The 17,633-nt window shown below is 42.2% G+C and overlaps 1 protein-coding gene across 1 annotated transcript in view; it reads right to left on the bottom strand.

Annotated features, from left to right (window-relative positions):
• Positions 1-17,050, bottom strand: part of LOC119838908 (spectrin beta chain, non-erythrocytic 5-like) — a 57,365-nt gene extending 40,315 nt beyond the window's left edge. Inside the window, exons 1-25 of the mRNA XM_038365051.1 lie at positions 16,919-17,050; positions 15,899-16,069; positions 15,086-15,266; positions 14,515-14,687; positions 14,148-14,338; positions 13,006-13,200; positions 11,929-12,103; positions 11,490-11,602; positions 10,612-10,724; positions 9,942-10,066; positions 8,917-9,053; positions 8,151-8,253; positions 7,306-7,379; positions 6,771-6,864; positions 6,499-6,653; positions 5,615-5,723; positions 5,025-5,215; positions 4,456-4,675; positions 3,804-4,022; positions 3,316-3,515; positions 2,944-3,046; positions 2,591-2,736; positions 1,876-2,110; positions 1,224-1,397; positions 121-321 (exon numbers count right to left, since the gene is read on the bottom strand). Of these exons, the coding sequence (XP_038220979.1) occupies positions 121-321; positions 1,224-1,397; positions 1,876-2,110; positions 2,591-2,736; positions 2,944-3,046; positions 3,316-3,515; positions 3,804-4,022; positions 4,456-4,675; positions 5,025-5,215; positions 5,615-5,723; positions 6,499-6,653; positions 6,771-6,864; positions 7,306-7,379; positions 8,151-8,253; positions 8,917-9,053; positions 9,942-10,066; positions 10,612-10,724; positions 11,490-11,602; positions 11,929-12,103; positions 13,006-13,200; positions 14,148-14,338; positions 14,515-14,687; positions 15,086-15,266; positions 15,899-16,030 (3,759 nt within the window). The 5' untranslated portion in view covers positions 16,031-16,069; positions 16,919-17,050. The remainder of the gene's footprint in view (positions 1-120; positions 322-1,223; positions 1,398-1,875; positions 2,111-2,590; positions 2,737-2,943; positions 3,047-3,315; positions 3,516-3,803; positions 4,023-4,455; positions 4,676-5,024; positions 5,216-5,614; positions 5,724-6,498; positions 6,654-6,770; positions 6,865-7,305; positions 7,380-8,150; positions 8,254-8,916; positions 9,054-9,941; positions 10,067-10,611; positions 10,725-11,489; positions 11,603-11,928; positions 12,104-13,005; positions 13,201-14,147; positions 14,339-14,514; positions 14,688-15,085; positions 15,267-15,898; positions 16,070-16,918) is intronic.
• Positions 17,051-17,633: the final 583 nt, after the last annotated feature.

Here is a 17,633-nt window from a genome sequence, read left to right as displayed (position 1 = left end):
ATAAAAAAGGTTTTTTAAAGACAAAGTTCATCTACTCCCCCCCTTTTAGTGCTCAGCTATAGTATAAAAGTATAAAGTATAGTATTAATCCTTTTGTCCGAAGTATTCTTCTGTATTTACCTGTGCCGCGGGATGTCCAGCGTCCACAAGATCCTGTCCATGCGCGAGCGCATCTCTGAACGTGTCGTCGCGCGCATCAATCTCCGCCCGCAGCGCGTCGTGGTGCGCGCGCTGCGCCTGCGCGGCCGCGGCTGAGCGCGCACCCAGGGAGGAGGACATCTGTCCGCGGAGTTCGGAGGACCAGGAGGTCACGTCGCGGATCTGTAACAAAATGTCTTATGTAAGTACGTCATTTTTATTAACCACTAACTGTTGCTCGCGCGGTCTTAGTAAATTGCGATGGTACAAACTTTCTTAGCCTACGTCCTAACATCTATCTGCATGCCAAATTTCAGCACGATGCGTCCAGTGGTTTGGGCTTAGCGTTGATAGATCACTATGTCAGTCAGTCACCTTTGAGTTAAATATATTTAGATTGCAGATCTAGACGATTGTTATCGATATTATGGCTTTTGTTGTTTAGTGTTTTTTGGGTAACAGAAAAAATCACAAAAGAATCGATTGCAAGATTGTATCGCCTGTATGTATTTTAACGTTTATTAAATAAAAATAATACTCAACCATTAAATGATATAACAAAAATACTACACATTCAAATGATAATACACCATCAAAGAGAGATGAGTAATCACCAATGCTCAAACGAAAGCATAGGTCAATCATCAAAATTATTTCAACTTGATAACATTTCTTACTTCGTGTTCTGTTCCTACATAGTCTTTGTTGAATTTAATGTTTGTTTTAACATCGACTAAACAATATAAATACATCATCAGTGTATTTCATCTACGAAATTATACCATAGGAAAGACACTTATCTATACTAATATAAAGCCGATGATTTTGTTTGTTTGTTTGAATGCACTAATCTCAGGAACCACTGGTCCGATTTGGAAAATTCTTTCAGTGTTAAATAGCCCATTTATTGAGGAAGGCTATAGGCTATATGTACCTCGGGCGTAGTATGTAAGCCGAGGCGAACCGCAAGAGATAATTATAATGACAACAAACTATTCAAAATTATACTTCGTTTAAAGTATTGGGTTAACACGCCCGAAAAATAAACGAAATTAACATGTTTTTAACATCTTTTTAAAGTTCACCTCAGACAACAGCTGCTGAAGCTCATAATGATGGTGCAGCGCCTTCTTCCTCTCATCAGCGGCTGCTCGCAGCGAGTTCCAAGCCTCCGTCAGCGCTCGCTGTCTCAGCGCTATCTGCTGCTCGTTGCCACCTGGACATAACTTCTGGAGACGGGTGCCTTCTTCTTGTAACACCTGGAAATCGTTACATTAGATATTAATACGAATTATAAAACAAATAGTATAGGTAGTATAATAATAAAGTAATAAATTATAAAGTAAAGTAAATATAAAGTGTAGTTTAAGATATAAGTGCGTACGTAGATAATATAACTGACGGATATAATCTGGGGAACTTCAAAAGTAGAGTGGACAGGTACCTTCTAGGGAAGCGCGCTCCATCTTAGACTATATCTTAGCTTACCAGCAGGCGAGATGGTAGTCAAGCGCTTCCCTATCACACAATAAAAAAAATGTGGATTTGGGAAGATTTTGGAGTTTAAGCTGAGTCTATACGCATGTGCGTGTACATTTGCGTCAATTACCGTAGACGTGCGTGCACACACGTAACTGCGTGCGTCCATCTACTGCTGAGGGTTCATGCGATTCACGATCCCTCAGCAGCGCGTAGCGGTACGCACGCACGCTATCCCCCCCCCGCCCCCCAACTGACCTGCATCTGCGCGTCGATGGCGAGCAGGTCGTTCTCGGCGGTGGCGTGGTCGCGCAGCAGCGCGTGCGCGGCGCGCAGGTCGCGCGGCGGCGGCGGCGGCGCGAGGCGCGCGCGGCGCGAGGCGGCGCGCGCCAGCAGCTCGCCCGCGTCGCGGTGGTAGCGGTGGATCTCGCCGGCCGCGTGCAGGCGCCGCCCGCGCGACTCGATCTGCTCCACTAGACGCTGCCACGACTCGCTGTGTATCGTAACACGAGTCGTTCATTCATTTTCACGAACGTTAAGCTACACGCCGCTCGTGTGTCGTGCAAAAATATATTTTAAAGCGGTAGTTTCGATCAAATAAATATTCTCCGGCCGCTATGTATTACACTGAAGTGGAAGTTATTTCACGTCTACTAGTGACCAAATATAGGCCATAATATGAAATTTAAGTTATTTTTCTCAGATAGCTAGAATTGTATATATATATGAACGGTGAACCCATTGAGACACAAATTGTTGTTATAATGGTCTCTTTAACGGTACAATCAACTATACATGTAAGGAAGGAAAAATAACTATTAAAACCGTTTTTTCTGCACAAGAACCTTCCTTCTGCCTTAAATAGAACATTAAAAAAATTACCCAATTGGTCAAGCCGCTCTCGGGCATTCACGCTTAGCAAAATTTCGCGACTATTTTTTATTTAAATGAATACGTAAACATCAAAACTCACCCCAAAGCCTCCTGGCGCTTCTCAATGTCCCCAATGTAGGGGCTGTTCGACGCCAACAGCTTCTTAGCCAGTTCCTCGCACTGGCTGAATCTCTCCGCGCCGCTTTCCACGCGATGACGGAGTTCCTCAAATTTGGATCGGAGCACCTGATATATGTATAAAGATAAATAAATAATAATTCCTATTCCCTAGACACAATTACGAAAATGCCACAAAAATTGTCGATAGATTATTATGAAATTTGAAATGTAAAAGAAATAAATATATGTTATTTTACCACCCTGATTTAAAGCTCAAATTTGCATATCTGTCGCTCATTATATATCTTATATTATATACACTAGATAACTCACCAGAAGGTGCTCGTAATCCTGCCCATAGTCTTCGCTGGAGGCAGCACCGTACTGTTCCTGAATCCAGCTCTCTAGTTCTGCGCTTTCGGCGAGATATTCGTGTCTGTGGGATAACACGTATTGTCTTAGATATTTGGTATATTCATTGTTTTATTATTAAGAAAAAATTCAGGCATTGGAAATATTACGATTATCTTATTTTGGACATCAAGTCTGATGTCAGGTTATTATAGGACATTAGGTCCATGAGCCTGATCATTGCTCGATGTGGATAGGTAATGTTATTTCCTCTTTTAACGCACCAGGAACCTAGGATATGTTAACTCTTGCATCGCTGCAGCAACTGCCATTCCACCAGTTCACTGTACGCACCTGCACACGCTCTCCACAAGCGCGGCCTGCCGCAGCGCGGCGCGGCGCTGCAGCCGCTGCAGGCTGGCGGCGAGCTGCTGGTGCCGCTCCACCAGTTCCGCACCCTCTCCGCTCTCTCCACCGCCGGAGCACATGGCACCAGCCACGTGACCCATCTCGGCGATTATGGCCGCGTACGTGTCCAACTCTAGCTCCACCGCCTGGAAATTGGTCAAAATCACATTTCTTAAAAGAAGTCTAAAAAAATCCTATAATTTAGTCGACTGCTCCCACAATCATCGTATTATCTATAATTATATTATTAAGCTGAAGAGTTTGTCTGGTTGGTTTAATCTCAGGTACGAGTGCTACGATTAGAAAAATTCTTTTAGTTTAGAGAGCCCATTTATTGAGAAAGGCTAAAGGCTCTATATATACGGGCGAAGCCGCAGCGGAGAGCTAGTATTGTAGTAAACGATCTACCTTCACACAAACTGAATCGCACCCACCTTGTGCCTGGTCAGCAGCTGCGTGGCGCGATGCCTGTCGTTGCCGACGTCGGCGCTGGCCAGCTCGGCCGCCTTGTCGGCGAGCCACGAGTCCACCTCGAGCGCGTCGTGCATGAACTGCTGCGCCCGCAGCGCCGTCTCCAGCCGCGCGGCGCGCTCCTCCGCCGCCGCCGACACCTCGCTGTACGCCTGCTCCAGCTCCGTGCACAGCTTCTTGATCTGTGAACGTTTGCTCAGGATTTAATTATGGACGTTTCATAATTTTTTTTTAATGTACATTAAAAACTTTTTTAACGATTTGACGATTTGATTTGACACATTTTTTTACTATGAACTTTTCTACTGTCTAAAAAACACTAAAGACGTAAGGTTCCATTTCTTATCTGAAGTATAATGCAAACTGGTCGAAACTAATTTCCTAATCCAGACTTAGAAGTCCATCCAAAGTATGAGATTCAATAATGTTATGGAAATTTGAAAACATCTAAATATGTAGTACCTAAATGTGTAGCAATTAATTTGAAATTATAAATGTGAAGAAATTATAAACCATCTTTCTATTAAATTTTACAATAAATAATCAACAGAAAAAATACCCCAACTCTGTTTTAGGCCCACCACAATATTTCCTCCTTTCAACATGAATTCCCACCTTATCCGCCTGCGGGTTATCCGGTAGCTGCTTGCCCGTATCCAGCACGCGCGCCACGTTAGGGCTTCGCCCCTGCAGCTCAGCGCGTAGCTTGGCGTGTCGCTTCTGAGCAGTTTGCGCCGCGTGCAAGTCCTGCGGCAGGCTGGTGGACGATGCGGCAGCCCTACGTTCCTCTACCCATGCCGTCTCCGCTACCACTTCCGCTGCTAGCTTGTGCAGTCTGAAGTTATAATGGAAGAATTTATTTTGTGTGCATATTTATTTTTTATCAGTATATTTACATTAAATAGTATACAAGGTACTTAAATTAAGTTCTAAAAGTCTCTATTAGGCATTAATTTAATGTCAAATTTTTCATTTCCAATTTCTATATCTACAAATGAAAATGCAATGTTTGTTTGTCAATCTTGAAACAATAAGGGCTCCAATTAATGAGACGTCACTAACAAGCCGTTATTAGGTATGCAACACGCAGTGTTCAACAGCAACATCGAACCACGTTGGTTCAACTTTGTTGCTACACAAAGGCTCATCACGAACAGGGGGCTATTTACAAACACCACACTCACTGCAGGCTATTTTCCAGGGCCCTCCGGCGCTCCTTGGCCCGGGGCCTCAGCGCAGCGCATGCCTCCTGCAAGGCTGCGCAGTCGCGCTGTATGGCGGCGCTATCGAAGTGCCCCCCGGACACTAGGTCTGCGCCCTGCACGGACAACGCTTCCGCCCGCTGCTCCATCTGGCTCAGCTCTTGCTCCAGGGCCTTTGTGGGAAGAAATAATGATAATCAATTAGGCAAATTCAAAAAAAAAAACAATAATGACCATGGTTATTATGACGAAAACAATTTTAATGTAAATAAGAGAATATTAAATTATATTGTAAGATATATCTTTGTTTGTGTGTTACACACAAATAAATATGGTCATATCTCATCAGAATTTTTTTTCGTTTCGTTCGATTTGATTGACACGCCTGAATAACTTTATCTATTTCACTGCCTCTTTTTGAGGCGTTTGTTAATGACATAAGAAAAACCTGACGAATGAGAAATGTAAGAAATTTGCACCGAACAAATACTTAAAATATTATACAGGCCACATTTAAGGCGAAAACAGCACCACGTCTGTAGGGTCAGCTTGTTTACAACAATAACCCTTACCTGATGCTGATTCAGCAGTCTCTTGCAACTCCTCAAGTCCGTACCGATTTCTTCGCTGTTCAGAGCTCGCTCTAACTCAGCCAAGCGTGCTTTGGCGTCTTCTACGGCTCTGTAATATGAAAAAAAAAATATGTTTATTAGATAAACTTATATTTGCGTACACTTTACGCATCCACTTTGAATGTGTGTATTATATAACTTAAATGCTATATTAAATAAACACCTATATAGTTAAGTGGCATTAACGACTCCTAAACAGAAAAAATTCGATCACGAGGCAGGATTCGAACCTGCGTTTCATGCCTAACCGTAGCAACGCCTAGCCTCTCGGCCAAAAATTAAATTTAACAAAGGCCGCGTTCCATCGATACAATATTGTAATCATTGAAATAATGTTTCGAATTGGTTGTGATGGTTCTTAATCATCTCAATAGATGGCGTGGGGTGCCCCTTAGGCACATGAAACCGAAAGAGTAGAAGAAATTCGATTACTGTGGCGGGATCACGGGTGGCCGAGAGGCTAGGCGTTGCTACGGTTAGGCATGAAACGCAGGTTCGAATCCTGCCTCGTGATCGAATTTTTTCTATTCTTTCAAAATTTCTCATTTATAAAGCATTTCAATGCTATAAAAACTAAAACTTCTAAACAGTTTCGAGGTTTGTTTAATGGTTAAGACTAATTACAGATCTAGACTTTTTCTATAAAAAATAGCTTCCTCCTTTTTCTTTCAATGGAAAATCTCTATTGAAAATTTTTGTTTCTTTCCAAACCGAACAGACGTTCTGTTGTTTCGCCAGACAGTCTGACATCTTCTTGGCTCGACATGAGTTGGACTTTTTATATTTAAATTAAATCCTTATTTATTTTAAACCAAGATTCGTACCGTCTATGCTGTCTCTGCTGAGCGGCCTGTCTCAACTTGCTGCCCTTATCGCGCGACGCCGCGACGAGCGTCTCCCAACCAGTCTGCAGCTTCGCCAGACGGTCTGATATGATTTTGGCGCGACTCGGATCCGACTTTTGCAGTGATTGTCCGATCTGCAAACACAATGCTTTTGTTGGAGTACATAGATATAAATACTATTAAAAGTCTTAAGTCGATTGACTAACCGAACCTCACATAAAACACATAGAATTCTCAATAAATTCACTCACACTCTCCACATTTCGAAGTTGTTTCTCATTCGATTGTAACTCTCTCTCGAACGCTTCGTGTTTTTGTAGTTTGCGCTCCAAATTGGCCAATTCTCTGAAAATATAATAGAAATTGCTAATAAATAAAAAGAATAAAATAGATTCCTACTAAAATACGATAGTCGATCTGTTTGTTATTATTTATCTTCCTAAGGCCTAAATCACTGAATCGAGTTGCATGAAACCCAATGGGAACGCGAGCTGCGTTGGAAAAAATCTTGTATTGTCAATATTTTATCTTGTATTACGCGAGCGAAGGCGTTTGCGAAAAGCTAGTATTTCTAAATATCATATCATAATAAATAATTTTAAGGTAGTAAAAATTATTTAAAATAAATTCAATTTTAGCTAAAAACCCACGGAGTTATAGAGCAACAAAGCCAAAAAAAAGAAAAATTCAGTCCAATTGAAAACCTCAATTTGAAAACCCTGTTTGGTAATGTCGGTAGACTATGATTCAACAATAATAATAATAATAATTTTCTTATATTCGCACCTGTAACTCTGGTCGTTCGCCGTGCGAGTCTTGTCTTGAATCCAAGCCTGCAGCTCCTCCGTGGACGCCACGAACTGTAACACATTGTAATTAGTACACATCTGGAACATTGGATGTTTATCCAAGTATATATACCCTTACTTCATCATCATCAGCCCATACACGTTCCCACAGCTGGGACACAGGCCTCCTATGAGGGTTCAGGCCATAATCCACCACGCTGGTCAAGTGCGGGTTGGTGGATGTCACATGTTGTCGAACTTATCTTGCGGTATGTATACCCTTACTTGCGGTAAATTTAATGGCTTAAGAATTTTACTTACCGTACTTAGCGCGGCTCAAGTTTGTTAGTTTCCATACTTTTTCGAAACGGCTGGACCGATTCCCATGAAATTTATATATGCGTATGTCCGGACAGCTAGTATGATATATATATCTAGTAGTGCGATATATTAGTGAATAAGTGAAAACTGGTTTTATTTCTTATTGAAACTTGAATCAATTAATGATGATAGGGTGCATTTTATATCACTTTGTCCTGTAATCTGTTGTTGTTTAAATTCAAAAAATGTTATATAAATTTTAAGAGACCTATAATGTTACATGGTATAAAACAAAGTCGATTTCTCTATCCCTATGTATGCTTAAATCTTTAAAACTACGCAACGGATTTTGATGGGGTTTTTTTTTAATAGACAGAAGCGGTTCAAGAGGATAGTTTATATTATGTACAACATCTATTAAATTTCTCTCAATGTAACGCGTGCGAAGCCGCGGGCAAAAGCTAGTAATGTTATATATACTGGTTTTTTTTTTTTACATGTTTTCATATCAAATCCACTGACCTGCTGGTGAGCCAAGTTAGCAAGCAGCGCCCGGCGTCGCTCGGCCAGCGCCTGTCTCACTTTCTCTCGTCGCTGGAGCACGGCATCTCGTCGAGCAATTATACTGTAAACATATCGCATATATAAGGATTTTTGTTTTGTTTAATGGTCCTTCGATACGGATTTCAACCTAGTGATTAATATGAAACTGTGAGGTGACAGGTTTGTAAATAATTAGCGCCACAAAAAGGACAAGTTTCGCACCATGAGATAATCACCCACTCTTTCCAAGCGTTCGTCCTGTCGTCAATCCTTTCCTTATCCTGCACCCCTTAAAAGCAGGAAACCCATTCGTAGCGGCTTCATCTCTGAAAAAGTTTATGGGTGGCGGTAATTGCTTACCACCAGGCGAACTAGTTCAGTTGCCTCATATTGGTGAGAAAATGAACCATAACTTCATACATATAGGGTTCACAATCGCACTCACGTCTGGTGCGCCGGTAGCAGCGCGGCGGCGCCCTGAACCTCACTTCTAGCATGCTAATATGAGCCATAACGAATAACAAATAGGGTACACAACCGCACTCACTGGTGCGCCGGTAGAAGCGCGGCGACGCCCTGAACCTCACTTCTAGCATGCTAATATGAGCCATAACGAATAACAAATAGGGTACACAACCGCACTCACTGGTGCGCCGGTAGCAGCGCGGCGGCGCCCTGAACCTCACTTTTAGCATGCTAATATGAGCCCTAACACCATACAAATAGGGTTCACAATCGCACTCACTGGTCGCTCGCGTGGTGCGCCGGCAGCAGCGCGGCGGCGCGCTGCGCGAAGGCGGCGACGCGCTCGTCCTGCGCCGCGAGCCGCGCCTCCGCCTCCTCCTGCCGCTTCACCAGCGTCTCCGCCTCGTCCACTGACGCCTACATCACAAATGTTTAAACATGAATCGGAGAAATTTTTACGGGATTAAAATCCGTTTAAATATATACAACTAGCTTTCCGCCCGCGGCTTTGCCCGCGTGGAATTCGGTTATATCGCTTTCATCTCCCTATTTCAACTCCTTCTACCATTTTATTCGCGATAAATATTATCCTATGTCCTTTCCCAAGTCTTCATACCAAATTACAAAAAAAATTCGTTCAGTGGTTTAGGCGTGAAAGCGTAACAGACAAACAGACAAGCAGACAGAGTTACTTTCGCATTTATAATATTAGTAGGGATTTCTTAATGCTATTATAAAATGAAACACGAGGAAAAAATGCTTCGCAGATAGTTGTATATCATGAGAATTTTAATCATTTCATTGAATATGTCACTTGCTGGATTAACATAAGAACTAAAAAAAAAGATTTGATTAATAATGGTGTGCATTTAAACACATACATACATTTAAACCACATTTTTTCTTTCATCGTAATCACCATCTAAAAATCTAATTATTGTACAAACATCGAATATTTACTTATGTATTTATTCGAAAACTTTGTGAACAAAAATTTACAAAAACACTTATGAATTATACCATTGTTACAGAACCTTTTTGCGACAGCGTTAGAAATAAAACAATCCTACTTCCTACTAATATTATAAATGCGAACGTTTGTAAGGATGTGTGTGCGTTTGTTGCTGTTTCACGCAAAAACTACTCAACCGGTTGCAATGTTATTTGGTACGTATACAGCTGGACAACTGGAATAGCATATAAGTAACTTTTTATCCCGATATTCCTACGGGTTTCGGACTTTCACGCGGGTGAAACCGCGGGGCGCAGCTAGTAAACAGTATAAATGAAGAGAGCACCCCTCACCCCATACTCCTTGTACTCGAGGAAGGCCTCGTGCGCGCCGCTGCACGCGTCGATCTGGTCCGCCTCGCGGTTGAAGCTCTGCAGCTGCAGCAGCTGCTTCAGGTATTGGTCTTTGTCTTGCCATTCTGCAAAAAAAATTAAACAATTTTTTTTGTGAAACCAGATACGAAAAAAAACAAATAGTAATTTACGCTTATATGACCTGAAAAACGGTTAATTAAGTAAAATAGTTTTTGGAATCGATAGCGTAGTTTTTGAGATACGCGCGTTCAAACAAACAAACTCTTCAGATTTGTTTATAACTACATAGTTTAAAACAAAGCTTCGCTTCGTTTTCTTTACATGTATTGAATGCTTAAATCTTTACAACTACGCAAGGAATTTTGATGGAGTTTTATTTTTATTAGATAGAGAGATTGAAAGGAAGGTTTTATGTGTAGTAACATCTATTAAACTATTCCGAATTTAACGCCTGAGAAGCCGTGGGGTAAAAGTTAGCATTGTTATAAGTATAGATTATTATTATTACAGAAGATAATTATTACGGAAGCTTCTCATGGAGAGAAAAATCTTTCCACGCGTGAAGCCGGGATGCACAGCTAGTTAGTTGTAAACAAACATACAGCGACGATATACCATACACAAAAACGATATCGAAATCAGTGTATACCCTTATGCACGGCCTTTTGCTCCGCCTCCAACTGCCGTATCTTGTCTTTGACGTCAGTCAGATTTGGGTTAGTGGCCAACAGCTGTTTGCCGAGGCCGATGACCTCTTTGAATCTGGAAGAAGATAATATTATAAATATCGAATATAATACTAAAGCAGTAGGTCGTTGTTATTTCTTAACGTATAAAACGTAAAGATGACTGAACTGACCGACTGATCTATGCATACAGACAGACAGACAGACAGACGGAAAACTTTTTTCAAGCAATAGGTTCCCGTTTCATTTGGCTCTGAAGAAGTTGGGCGTGAAACAGTATTTCGTACGGTGAGTGGGGGAGCCGGAGGTCCGTTTCCCTTTCCTCACCATTCATTGCCCGACCATTCCTTCTTTCCAGTCATAAATCCGAACCTAATCCCTTGCCCCCCCTTATTAATGAATGGATGGAAAAGCGTCGTGGAGCACTACCTCTGCGATTATTCATGGGCGGTGGTGATCGCTTACAATCAGTCGAACCACTTAACCCAGCTGCCCGTTATGACATAAAAATCCCAAAAACAAGCCCACAATACTTGATCAATGGGACTCCCTAATCTACACTATCTACAGTAATATTATAAAGAGGAAGAATCTGTATTTTTGTTTGTTTGTTTGTTTATTTGTATGGATATACTCAAAATCTACGGGACCGACTTTAATAATTCTTTCACCATTTGTAAGCTGCAACTTCGCCGAGTGACATAGGCTATATATGTACTTCGGGCGAACTTTTAGTTGTAAAATAATTTTTAAAGTCGACAAAGCAGTTCTAGATTTAATAATTTACAAACAAATCTATCCTCTTCACAATATTGGTATAAAAATAATAGAAAACACTAACTCATCATCATGGGCCTTGATGTCATCCTGCAGCTCCTGGTGGTCCTTCAGCAGCGCCTCGGCGGTGGCCACGTCCTTCGCCGTCACGTCTGAGGACACTTGCTCTCGCACTTTCTGTAATGGATAAACAAACTGTTTGGGGTCCACAGATATCCAAAATGAATTAGTGAATTTGTCTGTCTGTCTTTTTTTCGCGCCTAAACCACATTATATATCTCTGAAGATTTAATATATATGATATTAAGTCGTTTTGAAAGCCCAATACAAGGAACCAAAAAAAAAAAATAATAATTTTAGCGTTATATAATCCCAGATAAGCGTACAAACTTTGAAATTAAATCTGTCCTTTAAGTGAAAGAAAATCGATAGGATGGTTATATACCATATAAACAAACATACGGGTGAAGCTAATAAAAGCGCGTTCAAAAAGTCCAACCGACCTGCACCCAATCCTGTAGCTGCGCGCTGCTGTTTCCAAATATCTGGTGACCCACGGCGCTCTCCAGCCGGCTCCTCCTGTCCGCGGCCTGCGCCTGGCAGCGCACCCACATGCTCTCTATCTCCTTCTGTCTCCCCTCCACGTTGGCGCGCTCGCTTGGGTACTGCGACTTGACGCTGTGGAAAGTGGATTTCGTGGTGGATTTTTTATCTCGTTCTTAAGTCAAGCAATGTGGTATTTATTGATTTTGTCAAAAATAACTTTCGAGTTATGCTTACTTATGCGTTGCGTTACGTTATGCTTTTATTGTAAAAGCGTTAATAAGTATTTTTTAACAATATCAAACTGTATACAAGCTAGTATCAACTAACTATCTAGGTAAAATAAAATAAATGCAGTTTCAAAACACGCGCTCAAATGATTGAAACAACTAAACTGTCCCACTTGCTCAAATAATAGTTTATTTAAGGAAATTATTTAATTCTGACATTCCTAATCAGGATAATAAGATAAACACATGAAATTATTGGATTGTCACAGATTCCTTTACAAGTGTACAAAGTAATTTAATCCGTCCATTTTAATTAGGTCAAGACCAGAAGGAGCCATACATATAAGTGAAGCCAATAAAATCCGATAGCCATATCCCTACTTCCCTACTAATATTATAAATGCGATAGTAACTCTGTCTGTCTGTTACGCTTTCACGGCTAAACCACTGAACCGATTTTGACAAAATTTGATATGAAGATATGACTGAACTTGGGAAAGGACATAGGATACTTTTTATCGCGAAAAAAGGGTAGAAAGGGTTGAAAGAGGGGACGAAAGTTTGTATGAAAGTTCGTTATTGTCAAACCGAATTTGATGAAACTTGGTATGAAGATGGAGCTAAACGTGGGAAATAACAAACCATACTTTTTAATGCGAAGAGAATACTCCTTACCATGTCGCGTGATATAAACGAATTCTAGGCGGGCGAAGCCGCGGGCGAAAAGCTAATATAGAATATATAATAGAAGCCAATAAAATTATCGTATCTGTATGCGGTATAAAGCGACCGCAGCGCTGCACTCACGAGTCGGCCAGCAGCGTGACGGTGTGCACCTTCTCCCGCAGCGGCTCCAGCTCGCGCTCGAGCTGCGCGTGGCGGCGCTGCAGCGCCTGCACGGTGCGCAGGTCGGCGGCCGGCGCGCTGCTCACCTCCAGCTGCTGCTCCTTCTCGCACATCCAGTCGAGCGCCTCGTCGCACGTGCGGTTGAACAGCTCCACGCTGGGGGGGATGGAAATATTAAGGGGCGTGGACATCCAGGAGGAATGGGTGAAAATTAAGGGACAATTGCGCAGGTGTTCGGACTCTGTTTCTTAGCTGTTAGGGTTCTATTTAGCTTGTCTGTCAGATAAAATTACAAAAAAAAAATTGGAGCTACGCGTTTATAATTGTTATATTGGTTGGACAATCGGTGGCATTGTCAGCAATTTTTTTAAGGTACCCTGCGGGAGATATTTGTCTGAAATTAGTAAGTCCATAATTCTTTTCACTTGATCTAGTGATCTAGCAATCGAGGGAGATGTCTTCATTTGTCAGCACATACAATGATAAATCCCTAAATGTATGTCTGAATAAAAAAATTATAGAAAAAAAAATAGTTCATTTAGCATATTGTGTACTTTACTATATTGTCTCCAACATTTGTTTTTAAATGGAGCGGGCATCCGAGCTAGTAGTTCGCCTGATAGTAAGCGATCACCACCGCCCATGAACTTTTGAATGTGGTAGTTGAGCGCGCTTCGGCACGAATTGGGCTAGCTAGCACCAGGGAAGTACCACACCCCCACAGAAAACCGGCGTGAAATAGCATTCTGCTGTGTTTCGTTCGGTGAGTGGGGGAGCCGGAGGCCCATATCCTTTTCCTTCCCCTTCCCAGTCCTTTCCTTTATTCCTCTCGCCAATCCTTTCTTAATCCCTTCCCAATTTAAAGTCGGCAATCCATCTGTAGAGGCGTAAGGTCTGCAATGGACCTTATGCCTCTTCAAATGTTCATGGGCGGTGGTAGCTCTTACCATCAGGCGTCCCACCAGATCCATTGCCGACTGTAACATTAAAAAAAAAGAAACTGCGCTGCCCGCTTTTTCGGGGCAAGCGTTAAGGACAGGATTGACGATTGGAAAGAAGGAATAGACTGGGGAATGAGACGGGCCTAAACAATTGACAGTCACCTGGAAGCGCCCTCCAAGCTCTTCTCCTTCTGCTGCTTCAGACGCAGCAGCCTGTCCCACTGCTGCCGCAACTGCTGCCTCCTCGCCGTCGCCTTGGCGGCTTGGCCGTGCTTCGCGGCCACCAGCTCTTCCGCGGCCGCGTCAATGTGCTCCAAGCGCTTGGAAGCCGCTGAGAGGTCCGTTACGAATTTCTGTAGGATTTACCATTTAATAAATAAGTTAGTTAAACACTTGGTTGAATATATTAGAAAGAAAAGAATAGTCAACTTCTGAGATATATATAACCTCACCATCACTTTATAGATATTATTTTGTAAAGTAAACCACATACAGAAAGCAATGTGCTCAACATTGTGATTTTGCTCACCTCATACTTCCTCTTGGCAGTATCCACGCTGTCATCCTTCTCGTCCGTGCGCAGCATCCTCTCCTTCTCCTTCATCCACTTGTCGAAGTCGTCGCACTCCGCGAAGAAGCTGTACAACTTGATTGCGTCCTCGAGTTGAGCGCGACGCGACTCGGACAGTTTGAGTAGTTCATCTGTTCGAGAGTTTAGAAAGAGATAAAACAAAGGTAATAGCTAATTGATATAAGACAATTATAATGGGAATCTTCAAGACTTTTTTAACCACTAAAACAATAGAATCAGGTTTACAATCCTACCTGAAAAAAATAAAGAAACGACTCTTCCACCAAAGTCTAATAATTTATTGTTTACGTTCATTCAGCTTCACTATTGCAAAACCACACCTCTGCTTTATCCACAGTACCGCTATGACACTAGTATTGACAGTAACGCCATCTAATGATAATGAAGGTAAAACAGGAACTGTTTTATCCACAGACAAATAGCTTAAAGAAATCTAATTTCTTTACATTGATATGTTTAATTGTCAGTTTTACAGTATTGTCACAGACTAGCAGCAGCGGACACGCACCGTACTGGCGCTCGATGTGGTCCATCCGCTCGGCGACGGGCGGCGCGGGCGGCGCGGCGAGCGCGGCGGCGCGGCGGCGCGCGGGCGCACTCGCGCGCCGCACCGGCACCACCTGCTTCACCAGCACCGTCTTCTTGACGCGCTGCACTGTGCGCACTTTCTCTGGCCGACGCACTTGCACCTGCCGTGCGTGTGTGTGTCAAATTGTCATTTATTATTGTGATTATTTTGATTGTATATGTGCGTGTGTTGGATAAAAAAAAAAATGTGAATTCTAAGCGTTAAGTGTTTATTGCGATATGAAATATTTTACAGTTAAAACTTATGTGAATTAATAAGTTTTTTTTTCTGGCACGTATACCATAATATATACTGACTATAATATGTACCACACATTCTTTAAGCAGTAATCTCTCCAGTGTGGAAAAATAACAGCATCATATATTGCGTCTAGCGACATCGTTTTCCGACGCTGAAATTAATACTGCATTTACGTCATGGTAGCTTCCCAGTTTTTTAAGTTTATACAACATCTATGCTCCTGGTCTAGTGTTAGAGACAGTTTTGTAGTGAAACTTTCAGATGTAGTTTTTACTACTTAGTAAATAGAGTTTAAAATACATTATACATATAACCAAGATTTATGAATTTTTACCGCAATTCTGTATGAAAGGAATGTATATAGGCTATAACCAAATAATTATGGATTTCTGTATGCGTGCGTGCGTACTCGTGTGCGTGTACGCACGCGTTCTTATTTTAGTGTGAGTCCATGCGCATGTATGTGTGTGTGTTAGCTAACCATACACTCACCGGCACGAGCCTCGGCTCAATCTCTCGCACGTAATTGGCCGGCACGAAGCCGTCCGTCCGGTCCGCCTTGCGCACCGACCACCAGTCGGGGTTAGTTTTGTTCATGAGGAACATCACCTCGCCCTTGGCCATCGATATGCCCTGGCCGGTGAACGCGTACAGCGCTTTGACCTGGTGGAAACAACGGTGTGTGTTAAAAACGATGAAACATAGGTTTTTATTCTACTAGTCCTTACTATCCTTACTATTATAATCCTTCCTTTCTATTATAAATGCGAAAGTCTGCAAGGATGTGTGTGTGTGTTTGTTGCTCTTTCACGCAAAAACTACTCAACCGATTGCAATTAAATTTGGTACGTAGACAGCTGGAGAAGTGGAATAACATATAGGCAATTTTTTCTCCCGATATTCCTACGGGATACGGACTGACGCGGGTGAAACCGCGGGGCGCAGCTAGTTGGCTATAATATAGTCCGGACATAAAATGTGTTTCAATATTCTGTTGGATGATTGATTGTCGATTGAGATACAGATGTTGCTTTTACTAACTTTCCAAATGTTGTTAATCGAAATCTATGGAATGCCGAATCACTTTGAAACGCGGCGCATTCGTAGGGTTCGTGCCTTGATGTTCAAACATCGATTAATCAACGTTCGGGCTAACTACCCTCACTTTGTTAATAGCGTTTGCGACGGGCGATTCGTTATCAACTAACATGAATAAGGCAGCTGTGTAGAATCGCAGTACATTCCTATTACGATCAAATTAATATACAACACAACCTTCCTTTATCTTTTCGAACCATATATTCTGCTAAATGGATCTGTTAGAACATAATAACTTAACCTTGTAACGAGGTTTTAGTGAAATTCGTTCAACTGTCATTTTGATTGGTCAATAGCAACCAAACATTATGACAGACACGCAGACAAAAAAAATTTGAGACAATGTAATAAAAGTTTCACTTTAAAATCATATACGCAAAATCTTTCCACAGCCAGGTCGTCTCGGCCACTCACCTGCGGCACACTCCTCTCCTCGGTGACGGTCCGGTGTTCGAGTCTCTCGACCGGCTCCTCCTCCCACACCTCGGTGGGCACCAGCCGCGTCTCGCTGCCCCACTCCTCCTCGCTCTCCACCGCTCCGCTCGACTCCACTTCTAGCGGCAGCTGGAACAGTTTTAGGAGATTTTAGACATAGACATCTTTATTTGGCACTAAAACAGTAAGAAGAAGATTAAACAATCGTGTAATGCAAATATAAGTGATGATGCCAAATGATGCGAAAATGGTCCACAATGGTTTTCAGTGACAACCATTATAGTTCGACTTGTGGCCTAAATGAAAGAGTATGATTGATTCACACTTTGCACATCGTTTTCAATTGTATACTTTATATCTACAAATAAGAGGGGTGATATTCTTAAAACTACCAAAACTGCTCATAGCAATGATTTTGGGCGTATGTATGCATAAAGCAAGAAAGTGTTTAATCTGATTCAAATTTAAGGTAGATTGTTTGACAGATGGCCTCTCTTCTTGCTGTGTGATACTTGGCCATGAATCCATTGTATTAATTCAAATCTTGCAGTGCCTGCAGCGAGTGTATGCTGACATCGGTAGTCACCTGCATGGTGTATACCGGCGGTTGTTACCTGCAAGGTGTATACCGGCGGTGGTCACCTCCAGGTAGTATGGCGGCGCGGGTACCTGCAGGGAGAGTATGGCGGCGCGG

Source organism: Zerene cesonia, unplaced genomic scaffold (assembly GCF_012273895.1).
Source record: "Zerene cesonia ecotype Mississippi unplaced genomic scaffold, Zerene_cesonia_1.1 Zces_u006, whole genome shotgun sequence".
NCBI lineage: Eukaryota > Metazoa > Arthropoda > Insecta > Lepidoptera > Pieridae > Zerene > Zerene cesonia.
The sequence above is the reverse complement of the archived record's forward strand: the minus strand, read 5'-3'. Positions and strand labels throughout refer to the sequence as shown.